This window comes from Callionymus lyra, chromosome 1 (assembly GCF_982586985.1).
Source record: "Callionymus lyra chromosome 1, fCalLyr1.hap1.1, whole genome shotgun sequence".
Taxonomy (NCBI): domain Eukaryota; kingdom Metazoa; phylum Chordata; class Actinopteri; order Syngnathiformes; family Callionymidae; genus Callionymus; species Callionymus lyra.
The window spans coordinates 27,246,617-27,274,582 of record NC_141818.1 but is presented as its reverse complement, the minus strand read 5'-3'; the positions used below and the strand labels follow the sequence as shown (position 1 = coordinate 27,274,582).

At 38.8% G+C, this 27,966-nt stretch overlaps 1 protein-coding gene across 1 annotated transcript in view; it reads left to right on the top strand.

Moving 5' to 3' along the window:
- The first annotated feature begins 12,094 nt into the window (after positions 1–12,094).
- grin2bb (glutamate receptor, ionotropic, N-methyl D-aspartate 2B, genome duplicate b) overlaps positions 12,095–27,966 on the top strand; it is an 80,510-nt gene continuing 64,638 nt past the window's right edge. Inside the window, exons 1-2 of the mRNA XM_087798798.1 lie at positions 12,095–12,726; positions 17,196–17,779. Coding sequence (XP_087654924.1) covers positions 17,771–17,779 — 9 coding nt within the window. The 5' untranslated portion in view covers positions 12,095–12,726; positions 17,196–17,770. The remainder of the gene's footprint in view (positions 12,727–17,195; positions 17,780–27,966) is intronic.

The window sequence follows — 27,966 nt, the reverse complement described above, 5'->3', positions numbered from 1 at the left end:
TGCAGATGTTAAATGATCGAAGCCTCCTCAGAAAGTACAGTCTACTCTGAACCTTCTTATACACATGGTCTGTGTTGCAGGACCAGTCCAGTTTACTGTCCATCCACACACCGAGGTACTTATAGTTGTCCACTATCTCCACCTCGTCGCCTCTGATGGACACTGGACTGAATTTCTTCTCCCCCTTCAGCCATTGTGGGTTGTAAATCAACACAAGTACGCTATATTTCTGTTCATTCAGCTAACAACAGTTACAATTTTCTTGCTCTAGCTAGCATGCCCTCTGATTAGCCAATCAAAGGGTGGGGAGACTCTAACGGCCCACCAATGCTGTAATTATACACAATCTTTCACGAAAAAAAAATCTGTGTTAAATGAATAGTAAGCTATTGTCATTTCTATGTGGAAACTTGGGCCTTTGTTTGAAGAATATCTCTTTTGCCTCTTCTGGACATTTTGTCCTCCGCTTAGGGAACACAAAAGCCTCTTAAAAGTAGTCTTCCCTGCTACTAAAAAGATCTCACCTTTGGAGTTCTTTTCTGAGAAAACATCATGATTCTAAAATAATTCTTGGAATTTGGCGAGAAGGAGCAACTCTTTGCACTAAGAATAATTATTTTTTAAATCCACTCTTATCCCACAATAAAGACTTATTTAGCTAACCCCATTTTTCTTTATAATAACCAATTAACTAAAAATGTGTTGATCTGGATTTATACAATCATTCTGAACTGTATTTTGAAGAAATCAGAAAACATTTATTGCCAGTATTATAAACACAAGGCAGGGATTGTTTGTGGTGTTGACAGTAAAGAACAGAATAAATGTAATAAATATAAATCAAATTTGTTGAATAAAATAAAACAAGAGAAATGTTATTAAAACTGGGGGAAAAGAATGATATAATTACTAAATGAATTAAACACAATTAAATAAAATACAAGTTAATTATAAAACTAAAGTGTTTAATATCCTAACAGATCTAGAACCATGTTGTTCTGGTCTGGTGCGATCGTAGTCTTCTGCCTGAGAGCAGCAGTTCAAACACTGTCCTGGGTGATGTAGTGCAGGCCTATATTTATAGCATTTATAAACTGTTGGCTCTTTACACATCACGCCAATTATCGGGTGTCTGGCACTGTCTGGCAGTCCTGTGTGGTCGGCGCCCCGAGTCCCTGTGGTTTGTCTCCCCCAGTCGGGAGTTGGCGTCATAGTTGGACGAAAAAAGAGGCGGGTTCACGCATTCAGTCTTTACGTCACAGTCGGGCTCAATGGTCAATCTGACTGGTCGAGTGCTAGGTTTAGCTAACGAATCAGCACAGGACAATGAAATTGAAGTGACTATTGTAAACACATGGCATGGATGAAATCACACTTTTATCGAAAACTTCACACCAATATTATCATGTGAATAAAGCAGATCAATGCAGCGCAGACATGGTTATCTGGTCCTTTCACATGCATCCAACGAACATTGCATCTCATCACCTCCAGTCGTCCAGGTAAGTAAGTAAGTAAGTAAGTAATATTTATTTATATAGCGCTTTTCGAGACCAGGGTCACAAAGCGCTTAAACAATCAAAACAATACTCAAAAAAGTACATACTTTAAAGATCAAGATAATACTGAGAACAACACAGGAGTTCGAGAAATTCAAGGAAAAGCATGAACAAATAGAAACCCTCACTCCGCTCTCCCTCAGCTGTCTCAATGGTGCTCACACACATTTTGAGAAAGCTCAGCGTACCCAAACGACAGCTGAGTATTTTAATTCTGTTTAAAGCTAATCTAAGGAACTTCCTATATCGTCCAATAATTGGGGAAAAAAATGCTATTCAACCCTGAAGGAGATATCACCCGAAATGGCAGCAGGCTTGAAGTAACAGCTTGAGAACACATAGGGGACTAAATGCAAGAAATCTGGATCCTGATGTGCACGTCACTGCTAGCATTAGCCGGGACTCCTGTGTTACAAGCAATCGAAGGAAGAGACAGCTGCAGCACAGGGGTGGGGCTCCAGACAGACTCTGACCAGCAAAACCTGACAGCTGTCATGCTGCAACCTGCTATGTGTCTTTACAGCAGATAAAACAGGTCAAAGGGGATCTGCACTGCCAACATTATGATACCTGACACGTTTACTCCCAGAATCCTGAGCCTGGTGTTTTTCTGGTGAAAACATGACACACAAACCCCAGAAACTACAGTTTCTGCTGCCATGCTCACAATTTTAACAGAAGAGAAGACACACACACGGAAGCAGCGTTTGTGTGCAGATGACTGATCTGAAACAACCTTAACAGGTTGAAGACGATGCCTTCTTATTCACCAGAGGCCCACAAGAAACAAACCTGGATGACAGGGATGACAAGGCCAGCCACACGTAACGCTGACCCAGCTGTGGTGCGGAGTTGTCCTCCCAGCAGAAGGAACTTTTAGAATTTTCTTTGAAATTAGTTTTGAATTGTTTTGGAATTTTGTTTTTCAAGATACTCTTTGAAAGAAAAATACATATTTAAATTCTAAATATTTTTATTGAGCATAAGTAAGCACACAAGTTATAGCAACAATGTCACATAAATGCTCTTTTCCTTTTTTTTCAATAAATACATGAATGAAAAGTGTCATGAACCGATCAGGGCAGGGGACCCAGATGCGGAAGAGTCAATAATCCACGGAGGAAAAACTCAGAATGAAAGTCTTTAATAACTCCAAAGCGGTCCGTAATAGGAAGGAACAGGAACAAAAAACAAAATAGGCGCTCGGGACGAAGGCAGGGCACGGCTGGAGATCGGGGTCTCACAGCAACTAAAAACAAAAAGACAAAAGGACTCACGTGAGTAAAATAAAGCGCTGACAACGTCAGGAGTCTCCACAGGATTTACAAAGTTCAGATTCAAAAAAGCGAGGAGCGAGATCAGAGGGATAGCCAACCTGGTCTGGAAACTCAATACTCTGGCGAGTTCTTCCGGGTAAACAAACATGACAAAAAGGAGACACAGTCAAGTGGGAAAATGAATCAAATACGATACAAAGAACAACTATTGTTATTGTTCTCAATAATAATTATAACAATTAAAAGTAAAGACAAATAAACCCCTCTTGTATCACTGCTTTATTCAGATTGTTTATCATTGTAATTTGAAATGTCTTTCCAGAATGTGCGTAGGTTCGGACACATCCAGTAGATGTGGCCAATGGAGCCTTCTTGGACCTTACATGTGTCGCAGAATTCGATAAATTAGTTCTATGTACAATTTTGAATTTGAGCAGATTTGGCATGCACAAAAATATGATTTATTCACTAATTTTTAAATAGAATTCCAATTATTTTCAGATAAATAGATGTGCAGGTCTTCTTTCCATGCCAGATTTAGTTTATCTGTAGGTTTCTGCTTAAATTCAGAGAGGCCAGCATATATATCTGAGATGAATTAGTTTGTTGGGTCCATAGAAAGAATCTCGTCTAATACTTTCATTTCTTTCACAGTTTGAGCCGATAATTTGGAAAAAACGTAGTGTCTTGCTTGTAGGTACCTTAAAAGTGTGACCTGTGAAGATGAAATATTTTACTGAGCTGCAAAAGAGAGTACAATGTCTTTAAAATAAATGAATCCCTTCTCATGCCACTCCTTGTCCTGCATGGAGGGTTTGAATTGATGGTTTGAAGATATTTGGCTGAGAAGAGAAAGACTATTAAGTATTTTCTTAATTGAGACCAAATCCTGAGGGAATGTTTCACTATAGGATTTGAAATGGATTTATAAGAAGGTGTAGGTAAATTGGACCCCAAAATAGCTGGCAGTAATATTTTGTTTCTGGATGTTTACGTTGTTTATGGTAATAGGTCCAGGAGGTCAGAGAGTGCTCAATAGTAGAGACGGAAGTTGGGTCTTATTTAGACGGGCATGTTTACCATTCCATATGTATGATTAAATAACATTAAGGCTGGTAAGAGTTTCTGAAGATTCTGGAAAAGGTATAAGAATTTGGGTCAAACTGTCATTTTCATCGAATTAACTCCGATAAGTGACAGGGAGAGTGGGGACCACTTGGCCTGTCTTGTCTGTTTAATTTCTGTAATCAAAGGTAAAAAGTTCTCTTTAAATAAGTCTTGTGACACCTAATATGATTTTCTGTGATCCTGAAGAGCAAATTGGATAGGTCAGAATAGTTTTGACTGAATAGAAATAGCTAACTTTTTTGAAAATTCAATGTATAACCGGAGAGTTTGCCAAATAAACTTAATAAGAAAATAGTTCTGAGGGAGAGTGTTGGAAGGGTTCGAGATGTACAGTAGGAGGTAGACTGCATATAGTGAAAATGTGTGTTCGGTGTTTCCTCTTCGGATCCAAGCCACCAAATCACAATCATGGAGGGCTGTAGCCAAGGTTTTATTGCCAGGTCAAATAGCAGAGGGCTGATGAGTTCCTCCGCCAAGCTCAAACTGCGTGGACTGTTGTGAGATTGTGCGAATGGAAGCTGTGGGTCGCTTATACGTGAATTTAATCATTGAAATAAAGTTGTGTCCAAAACCAAATTTTTCTAGAACTGCATATAGGTAGTCCCACTGTACGCGGTCAAAGAATTTTTTTTAATCTAACGAGACGACACACTCAGGGTCCCCCCCTGGAGTACAGGATGTCAACCAGTCTTCTGATGTTGAAGTAGGAATTCTTGCCTCCAATAAATCAAGTCTGGTCCAGTATCTCCATGTTTTATACAGAAATTCAGTAGCATGCTAACGCCATTTAAGAAGTCTTGAATTTGGTTATGGTCTGTCTGTTGTTCCAAAGAGTACAGTTAGGAATAGTAATCTTTAAATTCTTTGTTAAATTGTGTTTCATCAGGTGTTAGATTACCTGTTGCAGTTTGGATCCTAGGAATATTTTGTCTTGCTTTTAGTCCTTTGAATTGGTTGGCCAGTATTTTATCCAATTTGTCTCTGTGCATGTAAAACATTTTATTTTCAGTAATATGTATTTTATATATATAAAAATAAATATATGTATTTGTTGTAATATGAATGTGTTGTTAGTCTAGTCAAATTTGGTTTTTGCTTCAATAATTTTTTTTATAAATGTCTGGATTCTTATCTGTATAATATTGTTGGTCGATAAGATTTCTCTTGCCATGACCTCTGTTTTAACCATGCAGTGAATAAGATAATCTGACCTCTAAGGTAGGCCTTCAGAGTGTCCTCCATAATCAGACTGGAGACTTAAGTTGATGAGTTGGTCAAGAAGAAGGAACGGATTTCTTCTTCCATGAAGTCAACAAAGCAGTTGTCTGAGAGAAGGGTTGAATTAGAACGCCATTGATTTCTTTGTGTGGTAAGTCTGGGAGTGATATGGTTAGTTATAAAGGGGCGTGGTCAGAGATAATTAAATTCAATTTTATTTAAAGTGTCTTATCATAACAAAGTTATCTCAAGACACTTTACCGTTGAAGTAAGACTATAGTTGAAGGAAAAACAGATCCCAGCAATTCAACCATGAGCAATAAGCGAAACACTGTGCAGTGAGCTATGGCGAGGAAAAACTTCCTTTTAGAAGGCAAGAAAAGAGATAACAATACTTTGATAGGAGCATTATTTCACTGGAGGGATAAATTGGTTGTCAATAAATAAGTACTCGATTCTTGAATATGTGATCAAGCATGAGTACAGTGGGGCAAAAAAGTATTTAGTCAGCCACCAATTGTGCAAGTTCTCCCACTTAAAATAATGACAGAGGTCTGTAATTTTCATCATAGGTACACTTTAAATGTGAGAGACAGAATGTGAAAAAAAATCCAGGAATTCACATTGTAGGATTTTTAAAGAATTTATTTGTAAATTATGGTGGAAAATAAGTATTTGGTCAATAACAAAAATTCAACTCAATACTTTGTAATATAACCTTTGTTGGCAATAACAGAGGTCAAACGATTACTATAGGTCTTTACCAGGTTTGCACACACAGTAGCTGGTATTTTGGCCCATTCCTCCATGCAGATCTTCTCGAGAGCAGTGATGTTTTGGGGCTGTCGTCGAGCAACACGGACTTTCAACTCCCTCCACAGATTTTCTATGGGGTTGAGGTCTGGAGACTGGCTAGGCCACTCCAGGACTTTCAAATGCTTCTTACGGAGCCACTCCTTCGTTGCCCGGGCGGTGTGTTTGGGATCATTGTCATGCTGGAAGACCCAGCCACGTTTCATCTTCAAAGCTCTCACTGATGGAAGGAGGTTTTGGCTCAAAATCTCACGATACATGGCCCCATTCATTCTTTCCTTAACACGGATCAGTCGTCCTGTCCCCTTAGCAGAAAAACAGCCCCAAAGCATGATGTTTCCACCCCCATGCTTCACAGTAGGTATGGTGTTCTTGGGATGCAACTCAGTATTCTTCATCCTCCAAACACGACGAGTTGAGTTTATACCAAAAAGTTCTACTTTGGTTTTATCTGACCACATGACATTCTCCCAATCCTCTGCTGTATCATCCATGTGCCCTCTGGCAAACTTCAGACGGGCCTGGACATGCACTGGCTTAAGCAGGGGGACACGTCTGGCACTGCAGGATTTGATTCCCTGTCGTTGTAGTGTGTTAGTGATGGTAACCTTTGTTACTTTGGTCCCAGCTCTCTGCAGGTCATTCACCAGGTCCCCCCGTGTGGTTCTGGGATTTTTGCTCACCGTTCTCATGATCATTTTGACCCCACAGGATGAGATCTTGCGTGGAGCCCCAGATCGAGGGAGATTATCAGTGGTCTTGTATGTCTTCCATTTTCTGATAATTGCTCCCACAGTTGATTTTTTCACACAAAGCTGCTTGCCTATTGTAGATTCACTCTTCCCAGTCTGGTGCAGGTCTACAATTCTTTTCCTGGTGTCAATTTACAAATAAATTCTTTTAAAATCATACAATGTGGATTCCTGGATTTTTTCTGGATTTTCATTCTGTATCTCATAGTTGAAGTGTACCTATGATGAAAATTACAGACCTCTATCATCATTTTAAGTGGGAGAACTTGCACAATCGGTGGCTGACTAAATACTTTTTTGCCCCACTGTATGTGAGAACATGAGAAAAAAAGTAAAATTCTTCCTTTGGATTATTAGAGATATCACAGATACCATAATCGGAAAGAAAGGACTGGATACAAAAGGCCAATTTACTTATAGGGGAGACTTTAGATGTAAATCTGTCCAGGGTCAAGTCAAGCCATGTTTTGAAGGAACGTCCAAGTATGAATATGTCCTGAGGTCCGGTAAGAGAGAGAATGGAAACACTGACCCGCCCATCTCGAAAAGAGGTGTTTACTGTCAGAGCTTTTGATATGTGTATCTTGTAGAAAGGTGATACCTGTTTTGATTTGATTTACATGAGTAAGAAACTTTTTTATTTTGATGGGGTGATTTAGACCCTTCACATTTCAGCATAACATTTTTAAATTACCAGTCATGTTCTTTGACTAATATGTCTGAGGTGTGATGAATAATGGGAACTGGTTCCAGAGTGCAGTAAAAAGCAAGGTGAGTTTGTTAAGTTGGTGATGCTAGGATTAGAAGTGATATCAACCCCCCTCCCCTCCCACACAGAAGGCTGCAAAAAAAGAAGACAGCAAGCTCTTCTATTACATACATCTTATAACAACTTCTACTTCTTTACCTACTAACCATGTATGAACTGTGCATCTGGTGTTAAGCATTTTAAAACCCAATACCTGCAGACATAACTATGAACGCCCCACAGAAATTTCAAAGTAACATTTTAGTTGATAAACAATTAAATCAGTGTTAGAGTAGTCTGTTCTTAATAAAGTAAACAATGGATGGATGGATGGATGGATGGATGGATCTCTGGGCTGTAGTCTTCCACAATCCTGATGGTATGGCCTAGGAAGGGTTTCAGTTTTCAGTTTATTTAAAAGGACAATGTGCAGTTGCATTAAAAATAAGGGTTGCTCACACTAGCATCGTCCTTCTTGGATTTGGACGCTTTAGAGCTCATTTTCAAGGTTGAGCTTGTTCGTCGAAGTGAAGGTAATAAACGTCTGTTACCAGAGTACTTTTTCCATCTGCAGCAGGGAAGTGCTGTCAGGGTTGGCAGGTGAAGCAGAATATTTTTCACTGAATAGAATTCAATGCACAATCCATTAGAAACTGCGCTGATACATGCAATTGATGCACGCCGGTTGCTGTATCTCTGAATATGGCTAATATAATGCTCACAGATACGGTTATTTGCCTTGTTTTAACAGTCTGGTTGATGTCTTTAACAAATAACGTTTAATGTTTGTAAGGATCTTGTTCAGTTTAGCTGATCGGAAATACAACCGCAGTGAAAAGGCAAAGCTTGAGGCACACACTAATGAGCCTCATCAAACAACGTCACATCTGCATTGAGGCGGAGAGACTTATAAAACTTAAGAATATAAGGTGGACTTTACATCAAAGTAGCGTTTGTGTGGCGAATGACAGGCGCATAGACTTTATCTACAGATAAAATTAAGACCAAAACGGCCTTAATTTCAATTGTTTAAAAAAGACAATTGAAAATGTAATAACTAAATTTGGCCTTTAATAAAAAAAAGAAGACGTTTTTCTCATGCGTATAATTGACCCATTAATATTTATCGTCTCACCATGATATACATTCAGTTTGCGTGAATCTAGCCAATCACGGAAGGCCTGACGCAATATTAACCAATCAGAAGCAACGAAAGGCGGGTCTATCATCTGTCATTACAGCACCACTTTTCTAATGAAGTAGCTTGGGATTCTTCACTCTTGAGCCAAACCTAAATCTGGAGAGTTCTCACTAAACTTTACGGTAAATTCCCCAAACGCCATATAATACTGTAGGAGGAAAAAAAAGCTTGGCTTTCAAATTAAGAGCATTTAATCAGTTGGGTCTTCCTTGTAATCCTTTCCTGTCACGGTCATACTCTAATCCACGTTTGCTAATCCTTTTTTAATTATTTATTTGATCATTCATTTTTTTCTATATCCGTTGATTGTTTAAAAATAATTTAGATTTTTCAGCCAATTGAAAGGTCTCAGATCATTAAATATGGCAGGTTAAATATCTTAATTATATAACTTTAAATAAATTGAATGTCAAAGATGACAGGTGTATGAAGCTGTAAATCAATATTTATCCACAATCGATGACTGCTTTAGATCTAGAGGATGTAGACTATCATCCCACAACATATCACAACAAATCAATATAGACTTGTTAAGAAATGATTGATCATTGATTGAAATCATATATTTTTTAAACTTCATTTGAAGAATGCTGATGAGATATGAAATAACCAGTAGCATGAATAAGCTTCCCTTTTGGGTTTGTTAGATTAAAATTGTTATATAAATTTACACCATACTTAATGCTAAAGGATAGTTAAATATAAGGTTAGAGAATAATAAAATATACCCTGCTTGATTCTAAGAGCGGGGGAACTTTTGTCCCAACAAGCATACTTGCTTTGCTTGCTTGCGGGTGTCTATCGAGTCCGATGATGACGTCCACTTCTTCCCTCTACCGGGGAGTTCGTTGATGGCTGAATAGCCAGATTCTGGATCTACAGGTTCTATTACAGGTGGGGCATGTATATATGATGTTGATGTTGCTGGCAGGCATAGGTGTGGGTGTGTTTCTCCTGAGCCTTCTTTGATCCCTCCAGGCAGATCTTTCTTCCTCCAGTGTATTGATCCACTCTAGACACAACTGCCGCCAGGTGTTGCGGTCAGCAGCTGTAGTCTCCAGGTCTCCAGGTTTTATGTTCCTTTTTTTGACCATTTTCAGTTGGTCCTTATAGCGTTTCTTCTGCCTCCAGCAGAGCGCTGTTCATCACGCCAAGTGATTCCAAGGAAACGCTGCAGACAGTGGACGTTGAACTGTTCCAGGGACTTGATGTGATAGCTGTAGGTAACCCAGGCTTCACAGCTGTAGAGGAGGGTGGTGATGCAGACTGCTTGGTAGACAGAGATTTTTGTTCTTAAATTAAGGTTTTTGTTCTGGAAAACCCGGCGTCTGAGTCTCCCATAGGCCGCTGATGCTTGACTAATTCTGTTCTGGATCTCCATGTCAACGCTGTTGTCTTCAGACAGAATGCTCCCCAGGGATTTGAAAGATGGAACCACTAGTGTGTTTTTCTCTGATACAGTGAAGACAGGGGGTGTGGGTGGGATGTTGCTGCTCTACTGGCAGATTACCTCTGTCTTGGCAGTGTTGATAGTCAGTCCCATCCTGCTGTATGCCCTAGCTAGTGCATCTAGTACAGACTGGAGATCTTGTGGAGAGTGAGATAAAAGAGCACAGTCATCCGCATACTGCAACTCAAGTTGTGTAGTTTGGTTGTTGCCTGCAGCCTCCTTATATTAAAGAGGTTACCATCCAGCCTATATGCTACTGTTACCCCACTTTTGTCTTCAATGTCCTTGTGGAGAAGTTGGGTGAAGTATAAGAGGAAGATGTTTAAAATAACTGGTGCCAGTACACACCCTTGTCTGACCCCTGTACGCACTGGGAAGGGGCTCCTCTTATTGACACCCTAGCTGTCATTCCATCATGGAATTGACGGATGATGTTTATAAACTTGATGGGGCAGCCAACTCGGAGTAGGACGTCCCACAAGAGATCTCGCTTCACAGTGTCGAAGGCTTTGGAGAGGTCGACAAAAGCCATGAACAGGTCTTGATGTTGCTTCCTGCACTTTTCTTACAGTTGTCGAGTTGTAAAAACCATGTTAGAATAGAAATAGAAAAGCTTTATTATGTTGACTGTGTTACTGTTCTTCCTAAACGCGCACTGCGACTCAGGAAGCATTGGCTCAGTGATGTTGTTTACTAGCCTTTGAAGCATCACCTTGGCCAGGACCTTGCCTGCTACAGCAAGAAGTGATATGCACACACACACACACACAATCAACATAGATGCATACTGATTACTGAGTTCAACTCAGGTTAGGTTAGAGTCAAATCACCGAAAGAATAAACATTTCTGTCTGCATGGTAACCACACATGAAGATGTTTACAAAAGGACAAAGAGAAATGGATCCGGCGAGACCCCCCAACGCCCATAACGAGTGTGACCTCCCCCCGGGAACATTTGAATTATAAGATTACAGGAGACAACAGGCTAGCTCTTGCAGCGGGACACTGGGAAATCAGAAAACTTGAAAGAACAATTTGACCGGAAGAAATGGTAGGAAGAAATGGATGTAAATAGCGCAAGCTTTCTCCAGCTTGACGCTATTCAGTTCTGAACTGTCAATTTGTTGAGTCGCAGAAAGAAGGACGCCCGGTTGATAGTGAAGGAAGCTTGCATTTCTTTTGCTTGGAAGTTGTAAAATAAATGACCCGAACATACTCTGGATTGTTCCTTTCCTCTACAAATCAAAGTATAAGACCCGGGAGGGGAGTGACTGGTTTGCGCAGACGCCGTGTTTGACTTTAATAGAGGGGGAAGGACTCGAGATAGAGCCTCGGGTCATACTAACTCATGTTCTTCGAACCGAAATAAGGAGGAAAAATTGGCAAAACTTTCACAAATATCATGACTTTCTTATATTCAAGTTGAAAGTAGATGTATAATAATGATGCAAGATGATGAGATTTTGTTGGAATTCTTTAAACCTATAGTCAAATCAACCTGTAATTCATTATATTGAATTTAGGGAATTTATTGACAACACTGCAAGTTTTGAAGTTTATAAATGCATTATTTTTAAAATAAAATGTAAGGTTTCATAGAGATGAATTTAGCTGCTCTACATAAAAGACAACATAAACAAAGTCACAATATAAGGGATTTTGATTGTATTTGGAATTAATGCCTGAAGCGGGGAATTTGCGTATTACATGTCCCTTTAAACTTTATTACATGATTTTTCTTCTTAAAGAGAAATATAAATTCCTGTATGATCCGCTCCCATGCAACGCCACTTTCTGTCAATAGATGAGGCTGTTGCCTACTTTAGAAAGCTCGTTTCCTTGACAATTGTTGCAGCTGCTTACACATTCCTGATGGAGGGAACTACCTCCACTTTTCTCCCTCACTCCCTCATTGAAGGCTCGTGCCAGCAGAGCTTGTTGCTCAGCTCTCAGTGTCTCGAGGAAGCAGCAGCTCAGCGTGCAGTCAGTCTGACAAGCATGTCTCGCAGCTGTGCTGGCAGAAGCTCGCGTCTCGTCCGCAGGGAAGGTAGCATCTTGCATTGAGGAGGAACCAAGATAACGGAAGACGAGCGGGATCCAATTGAAAGTCCCCTCTGCTCTTACTTTAAACAGCAACAACGGAAGGCTTTGGAGTATTCAATTTTTTCTTTCGTTTTATATTTTTCTTATTCCTCATCGCGCTGCTGGGAGGTGCTTCCTCTTTTCATATAGTCTCTCTCTCTGTCATCTGCCTCCTCATCTACTTCTTCATCTACCTGCTCTACAATTTCTTCTATCTATGAGTGCGCGCAAAAAGAAAGGTGGAAAAACTTTTCATAATTTCTTCCCTCGTCGTTGCTTCCCTGCCGTGTAATTCCATCTCCAACTCTCAGTTCACTCTTCTCCATTCTTTGTCCCCAACATCTGATTTCTAATGAACTTGGATGATATTTCTTCAAAAGGCAACTTAACAAAATCTTCATGAATGACTTTTTTCCCCCTTCTCCTTCTCTTCTGGTCCGTGCACACCTTTTTTCTTTCATCTCACTTGCGGGATTTAAAAAAAATAGTACATCTAGGTAGGTTAACTGTCTGTCTGTCTGTGTTTATTTGTGTGTGCTTTAAGTATTCATAAAACACACATTAACAGTAGTAGCAGTAGATTCTGCTCTCACTTCGTCTTCACGGTTTCTTCTTTGGTGTTGGTTAATATTCAAAGTAAACCTGCTAAGATGGAGTTCATCCTTGTGAGCAGCTATGCTGTCTTTTCAAATGTTAAGAATGGTTGACAGTGAAACATTCTTTCCGTGTGAAGCTTATCTTAAGTTAAGATTGAACAGATGGTCATTATAGCCGTTGGCATGATGGTGTTAATGCCACGACTACCGATCTCTCAGGTGCGTCCACGTCCATCAATCAAACCATTCAAGTGTTGCTGAGAGACAGACCGCTAGATGAAAGAATGCCTCCCTCTCCTTCCATCCTTAATTTTGTCACAGTCTTTTGTTTCTGCTGCCACACCTTTTCACAATTGGGCCTTGAGGCAAGTTTTTTTTTTAACTTGATGCGTTTAGGGACACGTTTGTGTGTCCTATTTTAATGGTCTGAGATGGGTCGACCGTCTTTCTCCTGCTCCTCTGGAAACGTTGCACCAATTGCTAGAATATGTGTTACAAAAGATTAAATCGGTGAGTAGAGACCTGCGACCTTAATACACTTGCATGGATCCATTGTGTGGTTGAACCTGGAGTGCTGGGCACGCTTGTGCATGACTAAAAATGATGACTATGCATTAGCAGCAATTGTCAGTCGACCAACTTGACCTTCAAATGACCTTGCATTCAAATAGATCCAGGCAGAAGCTTGATGTTGTCATTGTTGATATGAGTTTGGAGAAGTTAAAGGAGATAACTTTATTTTTCTTTCTCTCTGATTTATCTAAAAGTTCAGGGGTTGCGCTAAAGACCACATTAACAGTAAAACATGAACCTTCTCCAACGTCCTTGTCCACATGATCACATATGCAGCTTTGTCAGAAGGCTGTTCCTTCCAAAATGTCTATCACAAAATTCAGCTTAAGAGAGTCGAAACAAATTATAGTTAAAGGAGGTAAATTATCATTTTTATGAGCAAGTGTGTTGTGTGAAGAGAAAGAAGAGCAAGAATAAACTAGGTCAATAGAACATGTCAAATGATCTAAAGTGTAATCATGCCATGATAGACATGTTTGTTGAATTGAAAGAATCTCATTGAAGATTCAAGATCGTTCTGGTGTACTCAACATGAAAAAACCCCAGAATTTTTGCCGGATTTTATAGGAATAAACAATGTTACTTTATAACATAACAACATCTACTTTAGTTTTTAATCTGAAAAAAACATGTTTCAACATGAAAGCTAAAGTTGGTTGGGACAGAAAGTGAGAATTTAAAACGTTGTGTTCCCATGTGAAAAAATAAATAGAAAAAAATTGTAATTTATTCCAGTAATAAATATTCATGTTTTATTTGTGTAGTGTTATACGTGTTTTTGTGTGCTTGTAAGTCATGTACTTTTCTTAAGTTAGAAACACGTGTGATATATAAGTGAAGTGTGTAGAAAATCCTCTTTATACATTCATTTAAGACTTGTCGTTTTTTACTATATTATTTTCATATGTAAATATATACCATGATATATACTGTAGGTTTTCTGCATGTAAAGTGTATATAATATTTTGGGATTTTATGCTGTGCTGGGAATGCTATGCTTTATATATGCTCTTTATATGTAATCAATGTTATAATTACTGTTATTGTGGCCTTTACCTCATGGACACAACGTTGTCTGAAGCTAAAACCAGGTAGCAATAGTTTGTTTGCAGGCCATTTTACCCCATTTACATAAGCAACATTAGAACCTATAACATAGAAAACATAATTTAAGATGGTCGCTTAAAAGGAAATAGTAATGTCCAAACTATTACCTTTGTAAATCAACTGAAACTGCACATATCAGAATGAAGACCAAATATACTTTTTTTTTTTTGTCATGTAAGAGATCATACAATTCACTTTACTTTGAAATGCAGTTCATGTTATCTCATCTAAGCAAAATATCTACTACAAGCATGAGGTCAATAAATTGTCTTCTACATCTCTTTGACATTACATTGTGAATATTTGCTGTATGAAGGAAAATAAAGGAATAATTGAGCTGGTTTGTTTGTTATATATTACCCATGTAATGATTTCAGAAAAATGAATACCCTGAGAGAGAATGAGCTATCTGGTTTTGAGAAAAGGAAAATGATATCTTAAAAAAAAAAAAAACAATAATAATTTACCCCCCCTTTTATTTTTTTAAAGGAATCTCCTGGGCATTTCCATGTGATTTTGTTTAAGATTATGTTGGTCTTTACTTTTATATATCCTGTATGCGACAGTGCAGACACTCAGATAACTGTTTTCTGATGGTGGTCCAATTCATATATGTTTCTTATTTTACATATATTAGCTCAGGATAGTTTATTTGGAAAAACCATCATATATATACTGTATATATATATATATATATATATATATATATATATAAATGTTATATATACATATATATATATTCATTATATATATATATATATATATATATATATATATATATATATATAATGTGCAAGTTTGACATAGTTAACATTTTCTGAGGATCTTATATACGGGTCGTCTATTATATGCAATACTTACTAGTTGCCGATAAAACATTATCATTGTTTGCATAACATATACTTTGAGATTAGACCTAATTATACTTTACTGTCTCAGACAGTTCATCAATGACGCATTGGAACTTTGTGTGTCACTCAGTATTTGAAACATGCATACAGGTTTCAATTGCTAACACCTGCAAAGTTGACTCAAAAGTTGATGCAGTAAGAGCATGAATTATTCAGAGCATGTGTTTTTGTGAACGACTTGCCATGCAGTGAGCACACAGGCTTTAAATGTAAAGACTTTAATTACTTGAACACCTCCTGGGTCCTTCTAATGAAGGATTTACGCTCACAAGTGGAACATTTAGGACTTAGATAAGAAAGTTTATTCACTTTGCCTGAAAAAACTCGGAGTCTTCTGAAGGTATTTCTAGATGTGTTAATGTATTCTTGTAGCACTGTGGTACAGTGGTTAGTGCCGCAGCCTCTCAGCAGGAAGCTCCTGCGTGGCTTTCCTCTCGAACAAAATGCACAGAGGCCCCCGAAGTTGCTAGGATAGGCACCTAACCCCCTCCACCCATGACTTCTCAAAAAGAAAAATATATAAAAACCTTAATATTGATTTGTGAAAACATTTCCTGTGACATCTGTTCCATTTTAATATCAATTTTTATGTAGATATTTTGTTTAAATTAAACCCTTATCTTTGTTGTTTTCACTGTTAACAGGTTTAATTGGCCTTAAAACCACTTTGTTGTGCTTTTTTCGTGTGTAGAGTAATTTATCATTGCAATCTGTTTCTCTCTTTTATACTTTATATTTATATATTTTTTTGACTATTTATTTGATTCAACAGCACTTTCAATTTCGTCGTACCTTTTGAAAAAGTGGCAACAACAATAAATACTATATATATAATATATATATAATCTAAACAATATATAAGGTATTGAGATTAAAAATAGACCACGGCTGGTTAATACTGTCTCGTTTGTTTATTTGGAAAAAGTACAAATGATGATTTATTCAATAAGGAATTAAAAAGCATGGACTAGTTACTCAGCATGCATTGCAAGAGGCTTTTTATTCTTTTTTTGTGGGGGTAAATCCTATATGTGGTCATATTTGTTGGGTTTGTTGGGCTTTGTCATTGTGTGACTTTGACATATTAGGTGATGTTTTGCAAATTGTGTCCAAATAAAAGTTTATATGTTATATGATAAAAAGAAAAGCACCAATATGTATGTTTAAAAATATTGTTTCCAAACCAAGTATCAGAAACGTGTAACTTCAATGTTGTAAACTTATTAATAGGCCAAACTCAATGTTCTGTTTACAAATTAAGATAAATGCCCCATAAGTTCTAGTTTTATCTTCTAGTAGGTGAAAAGTCTTTCAGTACTTATATGAAAACAGAATGTTTGACACACTGCTGTAAAACACTTTGGTGGTCACATGACACTCCACACAAAGTCATGCTGTGAAGAGCATCATTAAAATAATAACTAGAGAATTCTGACTGTTGAACATTAAACCATCATGCATTGCAGTAACATTGCACTAAACATTAAGAAAAACTTGAAAATTGTACTAATTGTTGAAAATCATTTGGCCATTTAAAACTTTGTTTTATGATGAGGTGACTCAAAATAAGTATTAGTATTATAGGTATAGAATAGTATTTTAGGATGTAGTGGAACATATATTGATATTAAATATAATATTTTAACTAAATATAATAAGCGGCATTAAACAGTTTAGATGCAAATATTGGCAATTTCTACGATAATTATTCAAGCAGTCAGCAAGTCTTTACTAGTCTTTACTAAGTTAGTTATTGTCTTCATTTCTTCTGTCCTTCAGGCTGACAATGAGAAGATCACTTGGTGTTCGGATACACAGAAACTCATGACTGGATAGGCGAAGGAACAAACTGATCAGTGCCAAAAAAGGAGGAGAGATAGAAGTTGAGAAACCTGCCAACCATCTCCACAGCAACCATCTTCACACGCACTCTAAAGGGGAGACGACCTCTGCAAGATTCAGCTTCCTGAAGAAGTGGAAAAATATCACATGCAAAGAAGCAAAGCATCGTCCAACAATCAACTTTCAGTTTGGTTTAGTTGACATTATCTAAGGTTGATAGGTTTAGGAAGAATTTCTATTGTCGTCATTAGTCACCAACACTAAGAAGTTGTCGCCTGTTGCTGGACCAGAATCCTCCCACCAGTCGCTCGTCTTTACATAACACGTAGCTGTGCTCCTTCATCGCCCTCAACCAAAAAATAAATCCTTCTGCCGACGCCTATTGAGAGCTCTCCAGTCTTCAGTCTGTGCCATAAAACTACGCTTCATCCGAGGATATGAGAGGAGGAGTCGGGTACCGCATCACTCCATCATGCCAATTCTGAAGAGCAGACAGGAGATCCGGGCTGGCAATGATCAAGGTAGGCCTGGGATTTTTCTCACTGTTACAGATAAACAATATATACATGTAATCCTGCAAAATACTTATTGATATTCATAAAAGGTTCCAAATGATGGTTTCACCTGTGACTTAAATGTTTAATTTTTAATATAGTAAAAATAACATCTCTTACACTACCAGTCATTTGACCAGTTTTTTGGAAAAACCAATACTAAACACCAAACCTTGGCTTTGAACAATTTTCACCCTCTGTCAAGCAATATGATACTATAGACAGAAATGTCCAGAATTATGACCTTTCACCTTTTTGCAGATGAAGTGATATAGGGAATAATTCAATGGTTCAGAAAATATTTGATCAGAACATATTTTAAATAAACCTAAATTTCGAATTTTGTATCATTAAAGGATGTGTTTTCAGCCGCCCCTCAGCTTTTGGGTGTCTTGTGTAAAGTTTCCAGCCTCATCTCATTGACCTCCATTGTAGATACAAATGACATTACTCTGAAATAAGCGTGAATCTGAGCTTTTTTTCTAATTTGTATGAGTTTGTGAAGTAAGTGTGATGAAGCAAAATGTGATAATGATGTGAGAGATTTGCAGCTAAACTGATATGAACCCTTTAACAATTAAATCTTTTGATTCTACAGCAGAAATGTTTGATCCACGTCTCTCAACCATTTTTTAAATCGTCTTAATCTTGAATTTAATTTAATGATGCGCCACTGATTTAATATGCATATATGAGCATTCATTATATTATTATTAAGACTAATTTATAAATATATGCTGATAACAAATGCATTATATAATATATATATACAGTATATTATAAAAAAAAAATCATTTAATTGTAAGAGAAGCTGTTCTGACTCCAATAATAAGCTCATCACAAATAATGACTCCTGATGTGTTTTACACATTCAACAACCCAAATCCTAAATATGTAGATGCAGTTAACATGAAATTCAATCAAAATTAAGGACTCGGTGTCAGATATTCGTCTCATCAGAGTTAAGAATAAGAATACAGATCATCTGTCACACCAATAGAAAACGCATAATATAACAGAAAATAAACAGATGAAATAAACATCTTCTCTAATAAAATGACAATGAAACATGAGTGGATTTTTATAAAAGCTCAATTAAAACTTAAAGCACACTTTCACAGAATTTTGTGGTGATTATCAAATTGATTATAGTGAGTATTATAAATTAGAGCATCTCCTGCAGCCGTCAACACTAACAACAACAACATAAATGAGCTGATGAGATATTAAGCAAATATATATACAGTATATATATTTATATATATATATATATTTATAGAAGGAGATGTAGCAGTCAAATTGTTGCTAACTGCTAATTTCATGATATTACGCAGTGGAGATGATGTCAAGTGTGAGCCACAATGGAGAGAGAGATTCTCAACAACTTTGTTGCGTCACTAGTCTCATTCAAATATCATACCATGTTCATATCCTGGCATTATCCACTGAAAGGAATAATTAGCATATTGTTTATGGTGTAGATTAGGGCTTCTTTTGGCAATATTTTTATTAGTTAATATTTCATAATCGTGACTTCATTAAAACAAATGTCAATGCCAGCAATGTGAAGTCACACAAGAGTCCACCCTTCATCCTTTGTTCATCCAAACAGTGAAGTTTATGGTCTGTTTATGTTGTTGTGGTTGTGGTTTATGTTCCACGTGGTTCCACGGCCATACAGCTACGAGGCATTTTGTAAAAATTGAATTTGAATGTCTTCTCCTCCCAAGTTTTAAACTTCCATCTTCCTCTAAAAATCTTCAACCCCATTAATCCAAGCCCACCACCTGCCAACTCGAAAACAATAGTTCTATCCTGCTTCCTTCACTCTAATTTTTCACAAAACAATTTCTACAAACTCTTTTAGTCATTTTTCTGCCCCTTTCACTGCACAGAAAGTTCCTTAATACAAATTACTAATGACCTCTTCACTGCTGCTGATTCTGGTTCTCTCCATCCTCATCCTCCCAGACCTTGATACTATCTCCTAACCCATCCTCTTCCATAGGCTCTCCTCCTTCGGCAACTCCACACTCCCATCAAGGGGTTCTACGCCTACCTCTCTAATGGCACCCAGTTCATACAACTTGAATCATTCAGATCCAACCCCTCCCCAGGGCTCTGTCCTGCTTCATGGATGACACCCGGTCTTATATTTCATGCAAACGTTACTCCTCATCGATATCCGTTATCCTTTCATTTAAATCCCACATAAACAATATCATACAGAACTGCATATTCCCATCTCTGCAACATCAACATACTCTGCCCTCCCTCACTGCTATCGTTTCTTGTAAGTAAATAAGTAAGTAAGTAAAGGTTTTTTGTAAAGCAACTTTCTAGACCAGGGTCACAAAGCGCTTTAACAATCAAAAACAATATACAGTAAAAAATACATGCTTTAAAAGATCAAGACACATAAGACAAACACATTAGTCTGAGAAAATCAGGGAAAAGCCTGCACAAATAAGAATGTCTTAAGATGTTTCTTGAAGGAGTCAGTAGACTCCATCGAACACAGAGAAGAGAGGAAAATCGTTTAGGAGCAACAGCCTGGAAGGATTTCTCTCCTCTGGTCCTGAACAATGTGCGAGGAACCATCAGTAGATTCTGATCCACAGACCTCAGAGCCCGAGCCGGGGTGTAAGGCTGGATCAGATCAGTGATGTAAGGAGGAGCCTGACCATGAATAGCTCTGAAAGTAAGAACCAGAATTTTAAAGTTGATCATGAAAGACATTGGACATTCTTGTCAAAAACATGTAACCTCCCATCTTGGCTATTGTAACTCCCTCCCCTTTGGCCCCCCTCAAAAGTCCCTCTATAAACTCTAACTGGTCCAGAATCCATCCGCCTGCATCATCAAGACCCCCTCATCCCACTATATAAGCTCGGTCCTCCAGCACCTTAACTGGCTCCCATTGATCAGCTCATCATTTATTTATTTTTATTTCTGACCTCATAAGCATCAACATCCCAGCTCACTCTCTCTGTTCGTCCTCTTCCACCCACCTCTCTTTGCCTTCTGCCCACCCCAGCACCATTGTGAGCACAGATTTGCTCTTCTCCCAAACTCTGGAACTCTGTACCACCTGACCTTTTTACGTTTTTTCAAGTAATGTCCTGGACATTTCCATGAGATACACACTGAAATGCCCAGAAGTCACGCTTCCGCTTGCCTGGAAACTGACGTCATCGGACATGCTCGATGTCTGCGCTACATTCCTCCCTGTGATATGTGTGACAGCGATCAGCGCCTTTGTTTGCCTGGAACTCAATGGAGATCCTGGAGCCTACACAGTGCAGGACTGGTGTTCAGATGTTTTTATTTCCTCTTTTCACTTCGGTGTTTACTCCGTAGCTGCCCTCAAGTTGCAGATGTAACCCACGTGATCGCTGGAGTAGCCTTCGAAAGGTCCCGCTGTGCTCCGCTGTCGTTGCCATTGCAAATAAATCCTTTTCTCTTAATGATCTCTTCACAAGAGAATAGTTGGATTAATTGTGTCTTTCAGAGACATGGCAGAGAGAGGAAGAGTTTGATCATCTTAATGAACTCAGTCCTCCTCTGTCAAAGGGAAGCCCCGTCCCTGTCGTCGCGGGGGTGGTTTGGTTGTTGTTTATAGAAATAGCTGTTAATGCAAAGTGATTCAGACACAGGAATTAACTTCTTTTGAGTCCCAGATGATCTTGGTTGGTTCTACAAGACCTTTCTATTGTGTTTCAGTCTACCGTCTGCCTGGTCCTGCGGCAGTGTTCTCGAAGGACTTTAGTGACATTTTATCTTCCATTATTCAAATGGAATCTGTTCTTATTCTTGGAGATCTTCATGTTGATGACATCACATCTTCCTCTGCTAAAGCACTTTTAACTTTGTCTGAGGCCTTTAATTTGTTTCATTTTAATTTGTTTAATAGTATGTTTCTGAACCCACTCACCAAAAAGGCCACATTTTAGACTTAGTTTGTACTCTTGGTCTGGACATTTTTTATATATATGTACATGATGTCCATCTGAGTGATCATTCTCTTGTTTTGTTTAACCTGGAATTCATCCATGAGTCTCAGACCTTGAAAGTTAGGTCTCAGAGGCGTGTTATCTCAGCCGATACAGCAGACAGTTTTTCTGCTATTTTTGACCCTCTTTTCTTCAATAATTCCCTTAAGGTCGACCATTTGATTCACTGTTTCACCACTCATTGTGTTGAAATACTGGATCAGGTGAAACCTGTTAAATCGAAGTTCAGAAAAAACGGTGCCCTTGGACAAATGAAGATCTCCTGAGTCTGAAGAGACTTTGCCGAAAGACTTAGCGTCTCTGAAAGTCCACTAAACTTTAGGTGCACAGACTTTCCCCCCAGGGGATCCCTAAACATAATAAACATGAAACTAAAATCATTCAGAGAAAAAAGCAGACTAAATAACACAAGTTAATTGCTGCTAAAGTAATGACCCAGGCACTTTTAAACTCCAACTTTCCCATACTTACTCATTTTAAATGTTGAAACATGTGACCCAATGCTTGACCAATCACAGCAGAGTGGGTGTGGTTGGGGTGAATGAGATTTAATCGCCAGAAAGTGTTTCAATTAGGACAGAAATAATTGTTTCAATGTAATCAGTATGCCTTTGAAAATCAATCTGATTTGTAAAGTGCAAAATGAGTCTGGATGAGTTTTGAAATAAACAGGACCAAATTATTTTGTTAACAGCTGATGTACTTCATGTTAGATAACAAACTATCGACTTGTTTACTAAGAGAGCTTGTTTCTTTTATATAAGAAAACATTTATTTAAGCAGACAGGCTGTCACACACACATCCAGACCTTGTAGAGATGACAAAGCTCTTGCAGGTATCAAACACTTTCAGGCAGGCACACACCACTTGAAACACAATGTGAGCTCCAACCATGTCGAGCCGCAGCAGAGAGAGGGCAGCAGGTAGAAGATAGTTTTTAGACAAAAATATCAGCTCTAGTTTACCTTCAGTCTAACTCTGTGTAATGTCCCAATAATAACTATCACATCCTCCATAAGATAGAAGCTGAGATAATTATTTAAATGAGCAGATATTACTATCGCTATAAGTCATGTGATCCATCCATCCATCCATCCATCCATCCATTAACTCTTCTGTCTATCCATCCATTGAATCGTCTGTGCATGTATATAGAATATATATTTATTTTTCAAACTTAAATGAGACCACATCTTTGAATTTTGTATTATGAAAATCAGAAGGCAGCTCTGAAACATGCGTTGTTTTTTTTTATACCTGATTTTTCATTTTGGATCAGGTGTGAGTCTGAGTGTCAAACATTTTTAACAGTTTACCTCTCGGAAAAAAAACAGTCTTACATAATTGGACAGAGCTGTGGCTGTGACAAGGCTGGGGTGAAAAAAAAAGCCGAAACACTCTGGCTCATGACTAGGGAGACAGAGACTATTTAAACACAAAAGGGGAACAGTCGGAAATAATCGGTAATCAGGGAAGAGACAGGTGAAGGAGGGGCAAGTGAGCTCACCACTGTGTGACAGAACCCCCCCTTTTAGGACCAGATACGAGACGGTCCAGGCTTTTCAGGGTAGTCAGGGTCAAAGTCTCTGATCCAGGATGAATCTTCAGGGAACTCACTGCCTCGCTTCCGGCCCATAACCTTCCCAGTCTCCCAGGTATTGCTTTCCCTTGCCCTGGTTGTGAACAGCCAGAAGTTTCTTGACTTTGTAGACTGGTCCTCCATCAACCACTTCAGAAGGAGGGGGGATTATGGGGCTCACCTTGGTAGCCTTTACTTGGCTCACATGGAACGTAGGGTGGACACAGAGGGACCGGGGAAGACGCAGGCGAACAGTGGCTGGGCCTATGATCTTAGTAATGGTTTAAGACTCTGGCTTGTAGACGGGGGCGTGTCCTCTCCTGCAGTCAGCTGTTCTTTTAACCTGGTCCCCTTGGCATATTTGGACCTTCCGGGTGGCTGCCCACGTGCGTTGGCAGCGACTGATCATGGCATGAGCGGAGGGTAGAGACACTTCTTGTTCTTGGTCTGCGAATACAGGCGGCTCGCAGCCATACACATATTTAAATGGTGAGAACCTTGTGGCTGAGGTGGGCAAAGAATTATAAGCATACTCTACCTAAACGAGGCGTCTTATCCATGTTGAAGGATTCTGTGAAACCAGGCACCGGAGGCCGTATTCCAATTGTTGGTTGAGGTGTTTGGTCTGGCCTCATATCCAGAGGTCATCACTCCGATGAGTCGGCAGAACCTCCTTCAGAAGCGAGACACAAATTGGGGCCCCCGGTCTGAGACAATGTATTTCGGAAAACCATGAACTCTGAAAACGTGGTTAAACAATCAGCTGTTTATTTGGCTGACGGCAGCTCAGGCAAGGCTATGAACCTGGCCATCTTGGGGAACCTGTCCACAACAGTGAGGACCGTGGTATTACCTTGTGAGACCGGGAGCCCACTGACAAAGTCCATTGAGATATCTGCCCACGGTCTGGAGGGGATAGGGAGCGGCTGAAGCAGTGGCCATGCGTGCCCTCGAGGATGTGTTGTTCCTGGAAGGCAGCCTCCGACTCCGGGGTCCAATGGAACTGCACTTTCGTGGAGGTGAACGCTTGGAGTGGAGCTGTGCTGAAGCCTCTGATGAAACGCCTATAAAAGTTAGCAAACCAAACAAACTGTTGGACCATTTTGTGGTTGTCTGGCGTGGGCCAATCGGCCACAGCGCTCACTTTTGCCGGGTCCATCTGCACCCCTCAAGGGGCTACAATGAAGCCCAGGAAGGAGATGCTATTGGCATGAAACTCACTCTTGTCTGCTTTTACGTAGTACTTTAGGTAAGTTTGTTCTCTAATAGTCGCTGTAAGACCAGAGTTCCATGTTTCCTGTGTGTGACTAAGTCTTTTGAATATATGAGAATATTGTCTAGGTAGACATACACAAAATGATCTAGAAAATCTCTAAGAACCTTATTGATCATAGCCTAAAAAACTGCTGTGGTGTTGGTGAGACCGAACGGCATAACCAAGTATTCATAATGGCTGCTCTGTGTGTTAAATCATGTCTTCCGTTCATCTCCTTCTCTAATTCTTATCAGGTGATAAGTGTTCCGCAGGTCTAGCTTGGTAAACACTTTTTGTTGCCTTTTTTTAGCTGGTTTACACAGAGGTGTAGAGGAGCTTGTTGTATGTTTGACACAGGGGGACACTGAATGACATTCTTACTTGTCAACAAGTCCACAACTGGTCACACTTACCTGCCCCACATTAGGACTGCCCACACGCCGTTACTAACACCCCTAGAGGGTGACGTGCCAGGAGCAGCGAAAGGTGACTGTTCGTCCAGGTCCACACCTGCCTGGCAATACTGTGGGCTGCAAGAAACCTGACACGGTCTTGTTGGTTTATTTACACGACAGCAATGACATTTTTGAATAAACCAGAGCATGCATGTGTATCAGTCGAGCAACAAAGTGTTTTAACACCTCGTAGATGGCTAGCAGGTCCAGAATGTTGAGATGGAGACTCAAGCGAGCACAATTTCATACAAGGCTGCTTTGCTGCTCCTCAACTGCGGAATTGTCCCGGCAGTAGATGCCAACCCAAAGTCAGAAACGTTGTCCGGGAACATGGGAAGCCAACTCATTCCTTAAGCTGAAGGAACACAAGAAAAAACATAGCCCAAATACAGTGAGTCAGTCTTTGAATGGAAGTCAAGCCATTTTTTCCTAAAACATGATGTGTGATCATAGAAAACATTGTGGTTGAACCTAGATAAAAAACTAAAAAGATGAAAAATTATATATGTATAAATTTCCAGGCATACAGATGAGGTTCATAGATCTGGTCCTATATATATGTGTAATAATGTATCATTTTAAACATGAAATAACTGTTGTAAAATGTAACATTTCTGCTACTGATCAGAGATAAGTTTGAACCTTTTGTGCCAGTAACATATTAGCAAGTGTGGTGGTATCTCTGCAAACGCCAGCATGGTTTCCACTGTGATGATTTATAGACAATAAACTCAACTCTTGATTTAATATCTTGCCTCGGATGTGTGTGTTTGAACCTGACATGGAATCAAGACACAGTTGTGTTAGACTTGCGACACAGTGTTAGTGATTTTGATGAAGGACACAAAGATTGAAACTCTTTGTTGGATTAATGAAATATGTCCAACTCCAGACTGAAGTAAGATGTTATTAACTCTGTCTGCTGACATTTTTATTGTTCTGCAACCCTTCTGCTTGTGTGTGTTTGCGCTGTGTTTGAGCTTCGATGAAAACTCCTTTCACAGCAACAGCACGTTTAGAGTTGATGCTTCTTCGTCTGTCTGTCATCATTCTACCATCAGAAGTTGTGAGCAGTTGTCGCTGTTGTGTGGTCAAAGATATTTTACGTTATTACTCTTCTTTTACCTAATAGTGACAAAATCAACATTTATAATAATGATGTCATTTATCAGCACTTTGTTCATTAGAAAACTGTTTTCACAACAAACAACAGGAGGAGATATTAAAAAGAAAACTGTTTGATTCACCATCTGGCCTCTTCCACCGAGTCAGTCTTCTGTTCGTCTCAGACGTCCAGATTCCTCTGTCTGTGTCTGAGCTGAACACTGTTGCTTTTGAAACATTTTCAAACCGATGAAAAAGTGACAGTTAAATTTATTGAACTGCACGTGAGATGCTTGTCAGAGTAGACCCGGGTAGGGTGTGGCCCCCAGTGGCCTTCTTTGAGTCACAGGCTCAGTGTGAAAGTGAGTAGACATTTTTCAACCTTCTGTTCAAATAAGTTTAATGCTATCCAACATTTTGACATACAATTTAAATAATTTTACGACATTTACTTCATTTTCTATTTTAACTACATAGTTTTAATCGCTGAAAATAAACCTGTTATGCTGCATATAGACAGCATAATAAAACCAAAATAAATATTATTATTTTTAATATTATGCCATTATTATTATCAGCATTAAATACATCCATTCATGTATCTTCTATGCTATGATAATCCAGGTCAATTACTTGGGTGAGTGGCGGGGACACTATGAACAGGTCACCAGCTAGTCACAGGGAACACAAAGGCACTTCACTATTTAAATATGTATTTTTTCCAAACAATTTGTTGTTATTGTCCATTTGGCAGCATAAACTAACATGATTTATAGTCATGTGGTCTCTCATCTCAGTAAGCCAGGTTAAAGGTCAGGTCTGGATGAAGTTTCAGCTGTATTTCCAGAGTCCTCTTGTTTTGCAGCGTTTTTATGAAGTCAAATGAGCTCCTTAGTAGTTGTTTACACTCTCATGGTGCTTCTCCAGTTTTATATTTGTCCGTTCATGATTCTTTAAATTTCAGTTCACAAACACTTGAGTAGTGGGATTATTTATATCTTCTTGTTTGGTGCAGTGAATCCATCTTGTCGCCAGTCCAAAAGGGAGGTGTGCAGGAAGGTTTGAAGGTACCAGGAATAGCAACATGTCATAAACTTGCTTGTCTTTGCATGACCATTAAAACAGCGCCCTGAGTCGGAGCATCTGTGGTGTCTTTGATGTCTAGATCAGCGAGAGACAAAATCTGCATAGATGGAAGATACTTGAGATAGAATCTGCAACACATCCCTTCTTCTTCTTTCATTTTCAACAGGCGGGACCTATCTTCATTCTCTTGCGAGTTAGTCGACAAAGCTAATGTGAAGTTTAATATACGACAAAATCAGGCTGGATCTAAATTAGTCAAAAATCTCTGTTTTATGGCTTAGTGATTATTTACTTGTTCTCTTTATTTACGTAACCAGCTGTCATTGTACTGTTCACACTATCACAAAGTTATCACTCCATCAATGCTTTTCATCCATTATTTATATTATTTTTAATTAATATGCAAATAGAAAATTTCCTTCATGATATTATGTTGTTTTTTTTTCATATTGACCCATATTAACCGAGGTAACTGAAATGTGTTTTTTATTTACATAATTTTTTCTATATTGTGTTAAAACGTCTTTACCATTTTTCTTTTTACTTTCCCTTACCTCTGTCTATGTGCACATGACTGGCTTGTGACATTTATTTAACTTTTGGTTACATTGTACAGGAAATGTTGTTAAAATAATAAATAGTACTACGATACTGTATGTCA